Below are 19,050 nucleotides of genomic sequence, written 5' to 3'. Positions count from 1 at the left end.
TCCAGAGCCCCGACGTTCTTCTGTGGGGGCTGAGATCTGGCCCGTGGGTGCCAAAGGGGACACGCTCCACCCCTGGCCTCCTTGGAATGGGGCTCACCCAGCTTGTCTCCCTCCTCTCTGATCAGGGCTCCATCCCACGCTGTCTGCCCTGTCCGCAGACCCACTATTCACTTAGATTTCCATCTGGTTTTGGTTTTACGGGGTGGAGGAAGGGGAGGGTTTAGGGAGAATCTGAGAGCTGGCACCCAATGGAGGTTAACCCGATACATTCGCTTCTTTTCTTGGCGCCCCAAGTTCTGTGACTTTCCCCCTGCCATCCGCCTCCACAAACCCCAGGGCTGTTTGATTATCATGTAACCTGCTTCTGATGGACGCTTGGACATCAGAGTCCTGGGCCGAGAAAGGAGCCAGCATCGAGATCAGCTTTCCTACGAGTGCAAACACCGTGTCTAAACCAGCTTTGCTCAAGCCAGAGATCAGTTGAGTGCAAGCGTGTGTGTGTGTGTGTGTGTGTGTGTGTATGCGTGTGCATGTTCTAGACATGTGGTGAGAACCCATCTGTAACCCCTGAGGGAGCATATCTGAATATCTCAGCCTTCCTCCCCAAGCCATCTTATCCACAGACCTTCTAGAAGTTGCAATTAATGTCTAATTTGAATTTTTAACCTCAAACGCCACATTATAAAAATAGTTGTGTTGTGTTTTATAGACGGTATTTGTCATGAAATTATACATGGTTATAATTTATACCATGGAAAATAAAGCAAGATACTCATGCCACACGGGAGCAGGGGTCAGTTCCAGCTAGGCTGGGGCTGCAGCAAACTCACCCACAGAGGGCACCCTAGGTCACTAGGCAGGGCTGGGCAGGGGCAGAGGGGTCTTGGTCCTGCGTGTGTGTTGGATAACCTGTCTCCTTTTTGGAAAGCATAGTTAGGAACCAGCAAAGGCCACTGAGGTCAGCTTCTGGGGCCAAGAACTCTGTTCCTAATCTCAGCTCCTCTTCCTGTGGGACCATGGGAAACTTGTCCCTCCTTGTTTTTTCCATCTGTGAAAGGGGCTTGACAGTCCTAAACTTTGCATCTGCCTCCTCCTCCCAAGTGTCAGGGACAGTGAAAGAGAAAACAAATTGGTGTTTACTGTGCACCTACCTGAGGCCAGGTGGGCCTAGAGCTGAGCCCCTACCCGCTTGACTTTATCAGCTCCTCTGAACAACCCGGGCCTCAGGTACTAGCGATGTGCCCATTCTGCAGATGAGGAATTTGAGGCTCAGAGAAACAAGACACTTTCTCAAGATCATCCAGGAAGTGGGGGTGAGGACGGAGCTGGAATCCCACAGCTAAGCTGGGTCCCCACCGGCAGCACATCCTGCCCTTGAGAAGGCGGGGGACCCACTGGGACTCTGGAGCCAACTCTCCACTTCTATGCCTGTGTCACCATCGAGTTGCATGGGAATAATGGGGGCCGTCCCTGTCCCAGGATCCTGGCCTGCGTGCCAGGATCAAGGAGCAGCTCTGGTTTCTGTCCAGCAACCCTGTGCCCCGCGTTATCACCTCTCTCACCCATCCCTTTCTAAACAAACCCGGAGAGGCTGGGCGAGGTTAGAGTGAGCACAGCCAGGGGCTCCAGGGCCAGCAGGGGTGGGGAACACGCCAAAAACAAGGGCCTAAGGCCTGGAGCCCCCGTGTCCTCCATACATAGCCCACCTTTCTGGGCCTCAGCTTCCTCATCTGGAAAATGGGGCCATAAGACTGCCTACCTCCTAGCGTATCTGGGAGGAATTAATGAGATGATTTACGCAGAGGGTTGAGCACGTAGTAGGTGCACAATAAATGGTCCTGACTGTTGGGACAGTTGTTGACAGTGATGAAGTTGAACACACTCCGATGCCACCCAGTCACCCCAGTCACCCAGCCCCCGACTCAGCCGCAAGCACCCCAAACTCCCTCCACTCCCCCCGGGAGGCAGGATTTGCAGTCAGACAGCCAGGGCGACCGTCTTCATCTTGCTAATGGGTCTGCTAAGGAAACTGCCATCTCAGAGTGGTTGTGCACCTATGGCACAAAGCCCTAGTGTTGGGTCCATGTCTTGGGTAGAGCCGTCCCACGGATGGATCGGCGAGCCCCATGTTGGGCATGGGGTCCCGCCCTGCCTCGGGTTCTGCACGGCTCCTGGACCCACCCCTCTCTGACTTGGGATGTCAGATCTCACAGCAGCTGGGCCGGAGCGGACAGTTAGGGCTTCTGATCTGCTCCTTTGGAGATGGGGCACCCCAGGAGGCTCTGAGCAGCCAGGACACAAGAGCTGTTCCCAAGTCAGCCATTCACGTCCCACAGGACAGAGAACACCCACTCCGCAAGGGCGCTACCAGGGAGGGCCTGGGTGCTCTGGACACTCCAAACGCCCACAGGTGCACAGAAAGCATTCCCACCCCGCCTAACACAAAAATTGCAAATCTTGAAGTAGGCCTTGCTCGTTGGCCCCCTCCACCGGGCTCCCTCCCACCCCCTCTGCTCCTGGAACAGCCAATCTCCTTCTCACCTCTGAGCCTCTGCATCTGCTGTTCCCTCCACCTGGAGCACCCTTCCCAACCTCTTCTTCTGGCTAACTTCACTCATCCCTTTAGGTCCCTTCTGAAAATCCACTTCCTCCAGGAAGCCTCCTCTGAACCTCCAGACCAGGTAGGGGGCCCCATTATCTGTTCTTACCTCCTTCACAGCAGGGAGACCACACCCCCTTGTTTCCTGATGGGACCCCAGGATCCAGCCCTCGCTCTGGTATGGAGTAGATGCTCAACAAATATTTGTGGAAAGAAGGATGGAGGGAAGCCTTCCCCATTTTCCCCCCTTGGAGCTCTGATCTGCCCCCAACTTGAATCCGCTGCAACAGCAATAATTTTCTTTAAATAACGAACCCACTTTCAGCCGCTTTAGATCTTTGCCTTTTCTTTTTTCCTTCCCGGTGAAACCAGAGTAGTTCGTTTTTACTTCTTGTCTCCAGCAATTTCCCACTTGGAGCCCTGACACTCTCCTCGCCTCGGGGTGAGGTGGCAGGGCAGCCGGCTCTGCAGGGGAGGCTGGCCTTCCAATAAGAACACGATGTCTCTCGGAAATACGAGATTCCCAAAGGCTGGGGTCCCTCCCCAGCCCCAGCCCCCCAGTCACGGCACAGCCCAGAGCCCTCCGGCCTGGGTCACCTATGGGTCAGGCTCTGCACAGTGGTGTCCCTGGAAAAGTGGCACCTTCCTCAGGCACTGTGGAGGTTTGGGGTGAGAACCAAGGAGATGGGTGGCACAGTCCCTCCTTGGCAGGGCCTGGGATGCTTCCAGCAAGAGGACACTACGGCTCCTTGGCCATCTGGGAGCCCAGCATGGGGTGGCCAGCGCTGTACCTGGGCTCTGGGGATCACAGCATATTTCCTGGGTGACCTTGGGCAAGTCACTTTGCCTTTCTGAGCCTCAGTTTCCTCATCCGTAAGATGGGGATAGTACTGCACCTGCGTCAAAAGGCTGCTGAGAGGACTCAGCGTGAGGCTGCTTGTGAAGCACTGAGCTCGGAGCCAGACAGAGGTGAAGAGCTGGGCGTCAGGGAGCTGCCTCCGTGCTCTGCTCCCTGGTTAGGGACCACGTCTTGCCTGTCCACTGATGCCTCAAACAGCACGCATGTGCACCGAATGAATGAGTGAATGGGTGAATGAATGAATGGACGGGTGAATGGGTGAATGAATGGACGAGTGAACGGGTGAATTAATGAATGGAACCAAGTAGCAAGGCATCTCTTGGAAGGGGACAGGGAGGCAGGGTGTTTCACATACAGTCTCTTGGGGGAAGGGAAAAAGGCCTGTTTTCTCTAGCTTCTTCATGAGGGAAACAGGGAACAAAGGGCCAATTTGTCTTTTCTCCCACTTCTGGGATGTTTTCCTGGATTTTCCTCCCTAGTCTGGGATGCAGTCCTTCCTCCTCCCGGTTTGAGCTGTGGGGATGGTGCTTTAGATCCTGGGGAGGCATCTGGTCTCTTGCCACACGGGGAGGATGTCACATCTGGAGGCCCCCGTGGCTTCCTAGCCCACGGGGTTGGTGGCGGGAGTGCTGGGGGGGCGCCTGGCCTCAGTGAGGGCAGGGCCAAGCTGCTCTCTCTCAAAGGTGAGTTCATCCTCTGCCATCAGCTACCGACTGGACATTCCCTGAGGGCAGGGGCCGTGGCAGCTGCATTTCTGAACGTGCGCCTCACTCAGCACAACAATTGGCTCCTCACTCCGTGTTTCAAGGTCTCGTGAAAAGGGTGTAAACTCCGAGACTCCAAACCTCGCTTCTCCACCTACTGTGGAACCGTGGGCGGGTAACGTAACTGCTCTGAACCTCAGTTTCCCAACTGTAATCATAATAGCAGACACCTTTTCTGAGCTTCTTATGTGATTAGCTACCCAGCTTCCATCACTCCCCTAAATTCTTTTTGTTTGTTTGTTTGTTTGTTTTGGGTTTTTTGTGTTTTTTTTTAATTTATTTTTTGGCTGCGTTGGGTCTTCATTGCTGTGCGCGGGCTTCCTCTAGTTGCGGCGAGCCAGGGCTACTCTTTGTTGCTGGTGTGCGGGCTTCTCACTGCGGTGGCTTCTCTTGTTGCGGAGCGCGGGCTCTAGGCGTGTGGGCTTCAGTAGTTGTGGCTCGCGAGCTCTAGAGCGCAGGCTCAGTAGTTGTGGTGCACGGGCCTAGTTGCTCCGCGGCATGTGGGATCCTCCCAGACCACGGATCAAACCCGTATCCCCTGCATTGGCAGGGGGACTCCTAACCACTGCGCCACCAGGGAAGTCCCTCCCCTAAATTCTTAAAACCACCCTGCAAGGAGGCACGATTCTTCTCCTCATATGACAAACGAGGTGCTCAGAAAAAAGAAGACACTTGCCAAGGTCACAAGACTGGTCAAGGTCACACGACTGGTCAAGACCCCCCCCCTTGAGTGGAGGGCTGTGATGCCCTGTCCAGGGCACTGTCCCCATGCAAACAGACCCTCGGATTACTGGTTCTCATCCGCAAGAAGAGAGGGCTGAAGACTGAGCTGGAGGAGGATGGAGAGGTGGAGAAGGAGGCCTCCAGGTCCACAGGGTGCCAGGGGGAGGTGCAGGAGAGAAGGGGAGGGGTGCCAGGCTCTCCCGAGGGTCCTCACCATCTCGGGTGGGGGCAGCCAGAACCTGAGCCCCGGGCGGCCCGGCTGCCCGCTGGCTGGACCCGCTGCCCGCGGCACCATCTTGAGAGCATTAGGGGCTGCTGTTCACAGATGTTTTCTGTTACGTGTTATTTGTTAGTCTAATGAAAGGAGGTGCACGGGCTTTCAAGACCTCGGCATTCTGCGGGGGCTTTATATGGGAGGCCGGTGCAGAGCTCTGGCGGCGAAAGGAGGCCGTGAGGCCCCTGCCAGGCGCGCCTGGCGGCTCCGGCTTTGATTCCAAGGTTTGCAGCCATCCGCGTGGTAATTCCAGCTCTGGTTAAATGTCATTTTTAATAACGCCATCTCTGGTGTGTAAACGGCTGCGCCCGGGGCAACAGGGGCGGCCAGGAGCGGGAGGCCACTGGTGGGGGAAGACAGGCAGGGAGGCGGGATCGGGGACTGGTGGACAAAACCTGGGGCAAGGTGGCCGCCCTCCTGGGGCTGTGGATGTCCTACCCCCGGGAACCACTGCTAGGGGGGCCTGCAGGGTTGTGAGAGGCAGGGTGAGTGGAGAGGAGGAAAGAGCAACAGGTGGGCAGGACAACGGGAGGGTGCTTTTCCAGGGATGAGTGACAGAGACCCCCAGCTCAGCACTGAGGCTCCTGACCACCCCACCCCACCCTGTCACCCTGGCAGCTAGAGGGAGTCAGGATGCTTGAGAGAGAGAGAGACAGATCTTCCCCCGTGGCAATGCCAGCTCTTTGGGTGGCCTTGGGAGGGTACCCAGTAGGTGCCCAATGAGTGCTGGCAGACGGTCAACAGTGACTGTGCTCTCCTAGACCCAGCAGTGCGGCCTCCAGCGTAGTCAGGGCTCTGGGGACGCTGCTCTGGGGAGCAGCACCATCCCCCCACATACTGGACCCTTCCAGGTGCTTCCAAATGATGCCCGGCTTCCCTGGCAGCTCCACCCGGCCTCTCCATCCTCCCACAAGAGGACCATTTTCCACTCAGGCAAACTGAGGAAGATGACAGAGGGGCAGCGTTAGCCCTGGAAGGAGCCTCTGAGAGCACGGCAGTGCTCACCTTTTAATGCACATAAAACTCACTCGGGGCCCTGCTAAATGCAGAGGTCCAGGCCCGGGCTCCAGAGGGTGTCATTCCATGGGCCGGGTCCTGGGAACATGCATTTAGCCAGCTCCCAGGGTGATTCGAATGCAGTGATTCCTGGGACCACTGTTTGTTGACAAACAGATGGTCCGACCCCCTCAGACGGGGACACTGAGGCACAGACCAGGGTCAGGGCGTGTCCTGAGTTGTAGGGCTGGGCAAGCCCCAGTGTCCTAACTCCTTGTCCAGGGCCCTAGTGCCTCCTGGGCAGCGACATCACAGGAGGTGACACATCTTCCCTTGTCAGTTCTTAAGCACAGAGGTGCTTGCTCAGCTCTGGGAGGAAAGGCCTCTGTAGAAGCTTCCAGGTCCCGCAGCCCCTGGGCCTCCTGATCTCACTGCCCCCCCCCCACCCCAGGACCTTCTCCAAAGACCACAATCCCCCCAGCAGCCCCCGTCCACCTCTCGGGCCACCAGGTCCCAGCTTCTTGGCTTCTCTATAACTCGTCACCCCAGCGTCCTTCTAAGGTCTCCACTGCCCCCCAAACCAGAAGGTCCCAGCTGCCCCTCCCACACACAGGAACGCAGAAGGGATCACAAGGAAGGACCAAAAGTAATGTCTTCCAGAGCCTGCTTCATTTTTAGGACGCAATAAAAGATATCATTAGCCGTAAAGGGCCCCATGTGGACAGCATCCTGTCATCACGGTGGCCCCTTGGAGCCAGGCTGGGAGCAAGCAGCTTCCCAGATGTGGAAGGGACACAGGGCGAGGGGGCCTGACTGGCAGGGGGCAGCGCGAGCATCAGGGTCATTGAGGTAGCGACCTGCATTCCCAGGACATCTGGAGACGCCCCGAATCCCAGGGAGGCACGGCCCCTTCCTGGCAGCCGCTCTGCTCCCTCCGGGCGGGGAGTGCCCTGCCACATGCCTCCGGCCCCTGGGGGCTGCCCGCCACCCTGTCTCCCTGTGTCGGCTCAGCATGGGCGCTTGCCGAGATAACTTTCCCCAACTCTGTCTAAACAGGAAGCTCCCACGGCGCTTTCCTACTCACCACCTCGCAAAAGGCACTTAACCCTTGGCCCATCCCTGCAAGATCAGGCCCCTCATCTGTCCACCAGCGGCCTGAGGCCACGCTGGCCATTAAGAGCCTGGACCTGATCATTTGGGCCAGGCTGGAGCCCTCAGGCCGGGGTGTGAGGGTAGGTGTGTGTGTGAGTGAGCAGGTTTGTGTATGGTGGGGCGGGGATCGTGTGTATTGGTCGGGGGGTGGCTGGGGTGGGTTGTGCACGTCTCCGTGTCTGTGAGCCTGGGAAAGCCAGTCCACCATGTGGTTCCCAAATGCCAGCCCATGACAGAGTTTTCACCGACCTACCGCAAAAGGAGAAAAATAGGGGCAATTCGCAAGTTTTTTTGTTAAGCCAAATTAAGTCCGTTTTGAGGATCGTCCTTTACTCCGAGATTAAGATGCTGAAAGGTTCTTTTGGGCTTCCCTGGTGGCGCAGTGGTTAAGAATCCGTGTGCCAATGCAGGGGACACGGGTTCGAGCCCTGGTCCGGGAAGATCCCACATGCCTCGCAGCAACTAAGCCCGTGCGCCACAACTACTGAGCACGCGTGCCACAACTACTGAAGCCTGCACGCCTAGACCCCGTGCTCCGCAACTAGAGAAAGCCCGCGCACAGCAACGAAGATCCAACGCAGCCAAAAATAATACATAAATTAAATAAACAAATGTATTTTTTTAAAAGGATGAAAGAAAAAAAAAGATGCTGAAAGGTTCTTTCTTGGATAAACGGATAGGGGCAACAAGATGGTAGTTGTTGTGAGTAAATGGCTTTTCCTGGCAACTTTTAAAACTGCCCACTCTATGCCAGTTCTTCGAAGTGCCTGGAAATTTTCACTGGGGCTTGAAATCTGAAAGTCTGGGCAGGTGGTTGGAGGTCAAGTCCTGACACATAGTTGGTGCTCAGAAAATGATTGTTGAATGAATGAGTGAATAAATGAATGAATGAAGGAAGGAATATGGAAGCTAGGGGTGGACTGGGAAAGGGGGCCTGTCCTATGGCTGTTCCTCGGAGTCAGGGACCCTCCACAGCTCTCCCGTGTCCAGGAGGCCATTCTGGACGTTTCTAGGCAGGAGGGGGTAGAAGACCTCCACTTGTTCTCACTCCTTCCCAAACCTCCCAAGCCAGACGGTCCCCACGCTGCCAGGCCTGACCCGTCTCCCACACACCCGTGACCCAGGCCAGGCTGCTGAGGATGTGGAAGAGACCCCTCCCTTGGCTGCCTCACGGCCCCCTGAATGCAGGCCACACCAGCCTGGAAGTGGGCATCCCTGGCCAGACCACCCAGCATTCTGGGGGCTCCGGGGATGGCTTCAGCCAGCGGTAGAGGGCAGGGGCTTCGGGACAGGCCTGGGCTGGAAGCCTGTATTCATTCGTGTGAACTTGGCAACTGCTCAGCTTCTCTGAGCCTCACTTTCCCTCCCCATAAGATGGGGGTAATAAAAAGATCCACTTCCACGGTTGGTGGGAAGACAGTGAGGCGTAAGGGGTACGGGGCCCCGGCCAGCAAAGAGGAAGCAACTGGTCACTCACACCACGTCCCATCAAGGGCTCATCCCTTCAACTCCACTCCCATGGCCTCTAACCCCAGGGCAGCACCCTGGTCGGGTTCCAACACTGATGCCCCATTTGGAGGCTGTGTTCAGGGACGCACCGGCTCCCCCTTAAATCACTCCCAAGGTTCTCTTCCACCTGGGGTTAGCCACTGCCCTTTGGGTCTGGCAAGCCAGGAAGGCCTCCCAAGTTCTGCCTCGTCCAGGTTGACCTCGCATCCCCGCCCAGGACAAGCCACTGAAATCCCTTCCTTCCTGTCTCTATCCGCTTAGAAACCTAACACGGCACTGAGTCCCTCCCAATAGCCCCACTCGGTGCCAGCCCTCAAGGCCTCCCTGCCCCCTTTAGATCCCCAGACAAACCTTAGCCTGCGTCTCCCCAGCAACGAGATGGGGCTGCCCCTCTCCCATTTCTCCAGCCCAAATGCTGAGCTCTGCAGGAGAGAGAAGCTTGGACTTGCAATCCAAAAACAAATCCCGCCCCTCCGTTCCCAGGTGGGAGACCTTAGGCAGGTTGATTTGCCTCTCTGGGCCTCCCCAAAATAGGAATGGCAATCACTAGCCCTGCCTGACTCACACGGCTGCTGTGAGCATCTCCACGAGCTGTAATGGAGGCCCTTTATTTAGCACCTACTATGCGCCAGGCATGGTCTCCCACAGCCACTGAGGGTCCGCCCTGTAAGGGACATTGCTGTCCAGCATTCCCATTTCACAGATGGCAACACTGAGCCTCAGGGTACTTTCTAGGCCTCAAGGGTGGCGTGCCAGCAGGCATTATCACTTCTGCTCCAAAGTCACTTTTCTGGAGTCTTCTGGAAGGGAACAGTGACAGCACCTGCCCTGTCGAGCTCCTGCTCACCGGGAAGGGCCCTCGTGGGGGTGCCAGCTGGTCTAAGGCCCCCGTGCCAGGCCCCCAAGCGCCACCTAGATGATCTACAGAGGAGCAAGACCACCCTGCAACCACAGACGATGAACGAAAAGCAAGAGTGCTCCCTCTGACAAGAAGCCAGAGATGTAGACCATTGCCCCCACTCCCACCAGCTACCCTGGTAAACCCAGCCGTTCTCAGACTGAACCCCCCGGGCTCTCAGCTTCTAGGCCTGGTTCCTCGGCTCTCACCACTCCTGTCTCCCTGCTCCTGGGCATGTGCTGTGGGATGCCCTCACCTGTCTGGGGGTCCAGGCCCAGCCAGGACCCGGTCCTCAGAGACTCCACCTTCCTGGGGAGACGGGCCCATCACGGGGCAATTTCTCAGCCCGAATCACCTCATGATGAGAGACAGGAGAAGCCCCACAAACATCTGTGCGCCACCTCCCATTGTTCAGGTGGCGAACTGAGGCCCGGAGAAAGGATGTGACAGGCCCGAGGTCACACACGGAGATGGCAGCAAAAGCCAGGACCCGATGCTGGGTGTCCTGACCCCCCCATCCAAGGCTCATTCACAGCAGATGGCTCTGTCCCCCCTCGCCACCCCTCCCCCAAGGAAATGGACGGAGGGAAAGGAGGGGAGGGGAGAAGGGAGGAGGGAAGGAAAGCAGGCTTATCTTTAAAAGGCCTGGTTCTGAAGAAACCCTTTTGTCTTTATCCCTCACCAGTCCTGCTCCTGTTTCACAGGCCGGCCCCCTCCGTCTCCTTCCTCCAAGGCCCCAGAGGCTGCGGCTGCCACCTTTCAGAGCCAGTTAGAAGGAGGCTGGTTAAAAAGTCAGATATGGGGGACTTCCCTGGTGGTCCAGTGTTTAAGAATCTGCTTTCCAATGCAGGGGATGCGGGTTCAATCCCTGGTCGGGGACCTAAGATCCTAAGTGACGCGGGGCAACTAAGCCCGTGCACCGCAACTACTGAGCCGCGTGCTCTGGAGCCCGTGTGCCACAACTAGAGAGAAGCCTGCACGCCGCAACGAAAGACCCCGCATGCCGCAACAAAGATCTCGTGTGCGGCAACTAAGACCTGACGCAGCCAAATAAATAAATAATAAAAAAAAATTTTTTTTTAAAAGTCAGATACGGAAAACAGTACGGCAGTTCTCAAAAAATTCAACGTAGAATTACCACGCGACCCAGCAATTCCACTCCTGTGTATATGCCCCAAAGAACTGAAAGCAGGGACTTGAAGAGATATTTGCACACCCATGCCCCTAGCAGCATTATCCACAACAAACAAAGGGCAAAAGCAACCCAAGTGTCCACCGACAGATGAATGGGTAAACAAAATGTGGAATATTATTCAACACAGTGGAATATTACTCAACCTTAAAAAAGGAAGGAAATTCTAACACCTTCTATGACATGGACGAATCTTGAGAACATTATGCTAAGTGAAATAAGCCAGACACAGAAGGATAAGTACTGTATGATTCCACACATATGAGGTCCCTAGAGGAGTCAAATTCATAGAGACAGACAATAGAATGGTGATTGCCAAGGGCTGGGGGAGGGAAAACAGAGAGTTAGTGTTTAATGGGGGCAAAGTTTCAGTTGGGGAAGATGAAAAAATTTTAGAGATGGATGGTGGGGATACAATGATGTGAATGTACTTAACGCCACTGAACTGTACACTTACAAAATGGTTAAAATGGTAAATCATATGTTAGGGGTATTTGACCACAAGAAAAATCCAAAAATTGAAGGCCATTCGGCTCGTCTCTCAAACTCAGGGGTCCCCTCAGAGGCCCCCCACTCAGACACTCAGCCCTGCCTTCCACCACTGGCAAGGGGGAGGTAGAGGTCCCCACCCAAACCAGGCTCATCCTTGGCCTCCTGTCACCCATCAACAGGTGTGGCTCAGGGACCAGCTCCGCGAGGGGAGCGCAAACCCCCTGGCCGAGGTCCCAGCCCACCCCGGCTCAGCCTGTGCCCTCAGGCTCCAAGCGCCCCACTGTCCTGAATCTCCGTGAAGTAGACCCACTTGGTCCTGGCATTTTCTGTAACACGTCCCAGCCCCACCCGGGCCAGGCAGCCTCCTTGGGCTGGGGGCCTCACCCCTGCCTGGCTCCAGGGGTTTCGTTTATTTTCAGTGTGTCCACATCCCTGTTTCTGCCCTGCCCACAGGAGGGAATGCTTTAAAGAAAATCTCAGTTATTAATGTGGTTTCTTTTGTTGTAAGTCAGTGCAAAGGCAGCAAACGAGAGTTTATTTTCCTAACGTGCTTGGCATAGCTCAGTGCCACGGCCCAGACCTCAGCGTTTGATTTGGGAGGAACCCGAGACCCCAATTTGCTCTGAGTCACCGGCGAAGCCACAGCCTTCCCGGTCAGTTCCAGGGGGAGCCTGGTCCTGGGGAATCATTGGCAAGAATAGGCTACATCTACTGATGACTTGGTGAAAACAAAAGATGGAAAAATATATTCAAAAAACTTTGAGACTGCTAACCTGGCAGGTTGAAAACATATCAATTTTCCAACTCATCAGTTTCCCCATTAACCTTCATTTTTCTAATAAGGCACACCCCATCTCTGTTTGGTGTCAGTCGCTTTCTTTGGACCTGGAAACAGCTCCAGAAGCCACAGGAAAACCCACTTCTGAGTATGTCCAAATCTTCACTGAGGGGCCAGGGTTCCCTGTGGGTCCAGGACCGGAGGACTAAGCCACAGCCCAGGACCCAAGCCTGCCGGCCCGGGGTCCAGAGTCCCAGCATCCCGAGGTTTGGTTGCCTGCTTTGTAAAGGGGTCCAGTGATGCAGGGTGGGCTCACCAGGACGAGGGGACGAAAGGTCCCCTCTCCCCCAGCTTTGGAGACTTCAGGACTTGGGAGTCCAGCGGCAGTGGTGGGGGGACCTGCTTGAGGGAGGAAGGAAGGAAGGAAAGAAGGGAGGGAGGAAGGAAGGAAGGAAAGAAGGGAGGGAAGGAGGGAGGGAAGGAGGAGAGAAGGAAGGAAGGAAAGAAGGGAGGAAGGAAGGAAGGAAGGGAAGGAAGGAAGGAAGGGAAGGAAGGAAAGGAAGGAAGGAAGGAAGGAGAGTGGGACACAGGCCTCTCCTCCATCCACTTTCTGTCTGCAGGCCCAGACCCAGCGAGCAAGCCAAGGGATTCTCCAGGCACGGGGGCTGCCTCAGAGTGCCCCCACCCCTGCCCCCCACCTCCTGGCAGCGGGCACCCCTGGAATGAGCCCAGTTGGCCTTGGGGAGCTGCTTGACTCGACATAAAACATTTGGATTTCATGGCCTAGTGATTTGTTTTCAGTCTGAGGAATGAGTGTACGGTTACCTCCTTTTAATTTTGCCAAGTAAGGACATTAAAATAAAACAATCTCCAGTTATTATCCTTATTTCATAAAAGAAAGGGTGTTTTAACACCAAAAATGAGTAGGAAAGATATAATCCCAAACAAGAGACTCCTTTAAGCTGGATTTTAGAGCTTCAGGAACTCTCCATATTGTCCACGTTGCTTTCCATTTGCAGAGGCCTGGAGCAAATCGTCCCAAGGGCTGAGGGCCAGAAGGACGGAGCTTGGGGGTGGGGGGGGTCCCTTGAGCCCGGCCCCGACTCTGCCTGCGGCCCCTTGTGCCTCACAGGTGAGAAAGGCGATCCCCACCTCTGGAAGCAGACCAAGTGAGGGCATCAGGGGCCCCCGACCCCGTCCCACCTGATGCCACACCCAGGGTGTCCTCTGTCCCCGGTACCTGGAAATTCCCCGTGTGCAGAAGCCCCTCCTCAGAGAAAGGGCTCCTGGGCTCTCAGTGAGGGTGGCCTGACCCCACAGGGCTGCTGCAGAGGTCTGCTGCCCACCCAGCTGTCCGGGGGCTGCCAGTGCCCCTGTCCAGGTACTTGTGACCCCAGCTGTTCTGGGACTCCCCAGGAGAACCCGCCATTCAGAGCCCTTCTATGCTGTGTCCAGGAGAAGCAAGACCTTCCCCCGTCCGTCCCCACGGCCAGGGCCTAGGACGGAAGTGGGCACCCACCCCTGCCGGCACTTGAGTACAAAACGCCCTGCCTCCTTCCTTCTCTCCCCATCCCTCCTGTACTCCTCTCTTCTCCTTTCCTTCCTTTTCCCAATTTGCTCCTCTTCCTCTCCCCAACCCTCAGGGGTCCCCCATTCATCAGGGCAAAACCGAAGACCTCTCCTCTGCCCTGCGGGGAAGCCAGCTCAGAGCCAGCAGAGACCCGAGGTACTCAAACGACTCAGGCTGGCCGGCCCCACCCCTCACCAGAGGGCACCCCACTTTACCCTCGGCCCAAACCAGACACCTTCCTTCCACTTTTCCACTAGGGAAACCCCAACTCCCAGGAGTGGGTCTACCCACTTCCTGATCACCTGGGCGGGTGAACAGATGCCAGCCGCTGTGGCTGGCGGTAGGCGGATGCCACTGGGAAAGATGGCACCAGCTGGGCGCTCTCTGAGGTGCACTTTGAAAGTCAGGTGTGTGTCAGGTGTCCCTCACGACTGCACAGGCTCCCGGACAAGGTTTCTGATGAGGCTGCCGTCACCTCCGTTTTCCCTGCACCTCCTCTCATCTGAAAAGCGGGGCACGCAGCCATGCAGAGCTCCCCTGAGACCAAGGGGCTGGTGCGGGAAGTGGGGGGGGGGGTCCCTGGGGACAGGTGGGAAGGCTGCTGGAATCAGGTGGGTGACTCTTAGGGGCCCAGAGCCCCCAGCAGGGCAGCCTGCTCCCCAGAGCTAGGGGAGCAAGTGGGCAGTGGTCTCAGACGACCCTACCTCCTTTTCAGGGCTTGGGTGAGCTATGGGGACTCCAGTTCTCCCCCTCCCTGCAGGAAACTCTCCAGGGCCGGGATCTTTGCTTTATCTTCATCTTCTCCTGCCCTAGCCACACCCCCCTTCCTACCAAGGGCTCAGGGCCCAGCAATCCTCTGTGACTTTTTGAAAAAAGCCACTTGGGTGGGTTGTTTGTTTTTAAAGCCCTTTCCTGATGACCTTTAACCTCGGCAGGGGAAGAGAGGCCTAGCTAGCTCTTCAGGGCTGGGCCATTCCCCCTAGAGAGCTGCTAGTGGGGCAAACTGGAGGTGGGGAGGGGCAGGCATCGGTACCCCAGCCAGGAAATCCATCTTACAAGAGCCTAGTAGTCGCTGGATTGGTATCCTGGAGCTAGAGAAGGGAGCAGAGTTTGAAACTCAGCTGTGCGACCAGGTCACTTTGCCCCTCGGAAGCCTCAGTTTCCCCAGCAGTAATCGCACCCGCGTCTCAGGCTCTTTGGGAGTGGGGCCTCCAGGGCTGCCTCCGGGGTAGGGCACAAGGCACACAGCTCCCCGTGCTTCCAGCGACTGGAGGTGGCTCTGGCCAAAAGGCAGTGCCCTCCGCCAGTCGAGAGCTCCCGTCCCGCAGCCCACCCCATCGCGACGTACAGCCTCAACGAGGGCTGCGGCGGCGGCGGCGGGCCCAGCCATCACTCGGGCTGCAGTGCCCGGCGCCCGCACCCCCGGAGGTCCTGCCGCGGCGCCTCCTTCCCAGGCTGGGGTGCGGCTGAGCCAGCGCCCCGCATCCGTCGCCTGCCCCGTGCTCGCCCCTTCGGACCCACGAACCTCTGGCCTCGCACCCCTCCAGCCCCCGCATCCCCGTATTTCAGTTCCCACGGCCCTTGGCAGCCCCGCCCGAACCCCCGGCCCCGGCCCCGCGCACTCACCGTCCTGCGGCGCCGCCTCGCTGCCGCTGCTGCCCCCGGACGGCTCGCGCGCCGCGCCCTCCCGCGCCTCTGCCCTGGCCGCGGGGCGCGGCGCTAGCCGCCCGGCCGCCGCCACCTCCTCCAGGTCCAGGAGGTGGCTGACCGTGAAGTTCTTGCGCGCCTGGGCGCAGTCGCCGGGCCCCAGCGCTGGCGGCGGCGGCGGCGGCGGCCCCGGGCCCAGCGCCGGCTTGTCCGGGGCGAAGGCGGCGCCGGCCGCGCTGTCCATGCCCGCGGGCCGCCCCGGGGTCGCCGGCGGCGGTGGCGGGCGCGGGTCCGAGGCGGGGGTGGCAGGCGCGGGTCGGAGCGAGCGCGCCCCGGCCGCCCCGCGCTCGGCCCCGCTCCCGGCCGCCTCCTGGCTCCGCGGCCGCCGCGGCCCGCCCGGCGCTGACGTCGGGGGAAACCAACTTTCTTCCCTCCCCTTCTCTGCCGCCTCGCTCGCTCCCAAGTTGCTCAAACGGGAGCTCCTCCGGCCACACGCCCCTTCTTGAAGCAGACCTCGCCCCCTGCCTCTCCTCCTCCCCCTCCTCCTCGCCTCGCCCGCCCCCATCGCTCCGGCGGCTGCGGGAGGGAGGGGGTCCCGCCTGAGTCTGGCTGGAGGCTGGGGGCGGGGAGGGGGAGAACAAGGGGTGTCCTCCTTTCACCCTCCCCACCCACATTTTGAGGAATGGGAAAGTTCAGTGTTTGGGTGTGTGTGTCTTTTTTTTTTTTTTTTTTAAATCCCCCAACAAGTGTCTGGGGAGGTGATAGTGGAGGGATTAGCAGCCCCGCTTCCATTTACAAATTCCTCCGCAGAGGAGGGGGGAGCGACTCTGAGACAGTTGCCAGGGAAGATCTGGAACTCCCAACTCCATTCTCACCCCCATGCACCCCAACGCCGTCCCTGATCTGACGGAGGAGAGTCCCGGGTCCGCCTTGTTCACTCCGCCTGGCCCCAGGTACTCTCCCCCAGAAAGCAGCACATCGTCAAGCTTCTGGGGTGTATGCATCACCCCCACCAACACATGCACCTCGGAGCCCACCTCCAGAATGCTCCAGGCCCTCCCCAAGGAAAACCAAACCGGGAGGAAAGAGTCTCCCCCCAGAATTCCTAGTTTACACACAGAGGGTAGATAGACAGCCAGACTGACAGCCAGACTGACAGATGGGTGACAGGGAAAGAGAGAGGCCAGCCTGAGTCTCTGCTCTTGTTTTTGTTTTGCAAGGAAAGCACAGAAAAGATGCCCCCGGTGGTGAAGCTGAGACTGTAAGCCCTCCAGATGCTACAGTTCTTTCCCCAGGAAGGCTGCTTGGAGGCCTGGCCCTCTGTAGTCCCTGCCACCATTGTAGAGCCATAATGTTATAGCAACAAAGATAAGCCCACAGGGAGAAGGCCTTCAGAATCTCCTTTCCCCACTCACGCACAGAAAACCCACCCTGCACACACCCCCTGAAAACCTGCAGACCAGCAGCCCAGGTTCTGCATGAGTGAGAGTTCTTCCCAGAAAGGAATCACCCCCAAGATGAGGCTGAGTGTCCCCCCAAGGTGGCATTAGCCACAGCAATCCAGAGAGGCACATGCGTGGGTAGGTTGAGGATTTGGAGGTGATGAGATGATGAGATTCTTCTTCTTTGGAAAGTTGCCCCAACGAGTGTCCAGTGAGAAAGACTGGCAAAAGAGGTGGCACCAGGGGGTTCCCAGCACTGCCCACAATGTAAGTGGCTGAATGACTTTCTAAGGGACTGAGCAGGATGGGGCCGTGACTGGGCTCTAGGGACTGTCTAGAAGGGCCCCCCCCCCCACCGCTGGAGCACCCGGCAAGCCAAGGGTGGGGGCACTTATCCCAGGAAAAACACAGTCCAGCGTTCAGAACAGCATTGGTGTCAAAGACCATGTGCCAGGCCCAGTCTGCCATACACTGCTGTGTGACCTCAAACCTGTCACCTTCCCTTTCTGAGCCCCAGCTCCTCTCTTGTAGAAGGGGTCTAATGAAGTACCTACCTCCTGGGCACCATGGGGATTCCATCACAGGTGAAATCCTGGGCCTGTGGCCTAGAACACAGGACGCTGTTAGCATCAGCTTGCAGAGCTGGAAAGGGCCTGGACATCATCTGGGTTCAAGTGCAGACCCTGCACTTCCTAGCCGTGGACCTTAGCAATCTACTTGCCTCTCAGTTGCCTCAACTGTAAAATGGGCTCTTAGGAGGATTATGTAGGTTGATATATGGCGGTCACCTGATACCTGGCGAGCACTCAATTGGTGTTAACAGTTACCATTTTTAAAACATTTATTCCATGAAGCAGTGGAGGACAGTGATGGCAAACTCAGACTCTAGAGCTGGGGGGGTGGGGGGGGGAACACATGAATTTGAATCTGTTCACTGCCATTTACTAGCTGTGTGGCCTTGAGGAGGTCACTTGCTGGTCCTCTCTGGGTCTGATCTATCATCTGTATAATAAAAGGGCCAATTCGAAAGGATCCTTGTGAACTTGGCATTATCAATGCTGTTGTTATCAGGTTGTTACTACCCTTGCCAGTCCTGGGGCTGGTGGCCGGGGTGGTACAGGGATGGCAGAGTGGGGCAAGAGGCATAGACTGCTATTCCAAAGCTCAGCCCTCGAGCAAGAGCTCCAGGACTGACGCAACCTGGAAAACGCACCCAAGGAAACTCCAGTTAACCTGGGAAGGATGGAACTCATTACCCGAAAGGGATACAGCTAAACGATAAATAACTTCCTTGGTGATTTAGATAAATCCTGCGATGCTAACCCAGAGGAAGGAATGAAGGGAGCATAGGACCCCTTGGAACTTCTCTGTTCAACGAGTGGTTATTGAGCCAGGCCCTGCTCTAGGCAGCGGGGATGGGGAGGAAGGGAAGGGAACAGAGAGGGCCCCTGCTCTCCAAAGAGGAGTCCATGAGGAAGTAGCTGATCCTTAATTGGTGCCTCTGTTGCAGGTTGGATCCTGGGTCTGACCACGAGTAAAACTGCATATTTGCCCCAGTCTCAAAAACTTGCATGCTTAAAAGAAAAAAAAAAAAAGTTAACTTCCCTTATTACAGAAGTAATATGCTTAGGAGATTTTAGAAAACATAAATAAAATTAAGAAAATAAAAACATATCCCACTCCCAGAGATTTCTGAGACACAGTAGGTATTATATATATATATATATATATGTTGGTTTAATGAAAGAGATTGATGATAATCATCCTATTTATTCAATATTGAATTGAAGACCTAGAAGAAGCAATAAGACAAGAAAAAGGAGTGAGCTAAAAATAAATTTAGAGTATATCTCTCTAGCTTTTATCTATATTCTAGATGGAGAGAGATAGTTATATATGTTATAAAAGTCAAACTATGTTGTACTAACTTTTTAATAACTTGCACACTGTGTCATTAGCCTTGTCCACCACTATTTTTAATGAAAGCCTAGTGATACATTATTCCCTATTAATATACATCCATAGTCATTTTCTTTTCTTTCTTTTCCAGCCATGCCACACAGCTTGTGGGATCTTAGTTCCCCAACTGGGGATCGAACCTGGGTACCAGCAGTGAAAGCACCAAGTCCTAACCACTGGCCTGCCAGGTAATTCC

The 19,050-nt window shown here is 56.3% G+C and overlaps 1 protein-coding gene across 1 annotated transcript in view; it reads right to left on the bottom strand.

The window, feature by feature from the left end:
• Positions 1 to 15,697, bottom strand: part of PRRX2 (paired related homeobox 2) — a 48,895-nt gene extending 33,198 nt beyond the window's left edge. Inside the window, exon 1 of the mRNA XM_036854220.1 lies at positions 15,433 to 15,697. Coding sequence (XP_036710115.1) covers positions 15,433 to 15,697 — 265 coding nt within the window. The remainder of the gene's footprint in view (positions 1 to 15,432) is intronic.
• Positions 15,698 to 19,050: the final 3,353 nt, after the last annotated feature.

This window comes from Balaenoptera musculus, chromosome 6, assembly GCF_009873245.2.
Source record: "Balaenoptera musculus isolate JJ_BM4_2016_0621 chromosome 6, mBalMus1.pri.v3, whole genome shotgun sequence".
NCBI classification, from domain to species: domain Eukaryota; kingdom Metazoa; phylum Chordata; class Mammalia; order Artiodactyla; family Balaenopteridae; genus Balaenoptera; species Balaenoptera musculus.
Note: the sequence above shows the minus strand (reverse complement) of the source record. Positions and strands in the feature narration are given on the sequence as shown.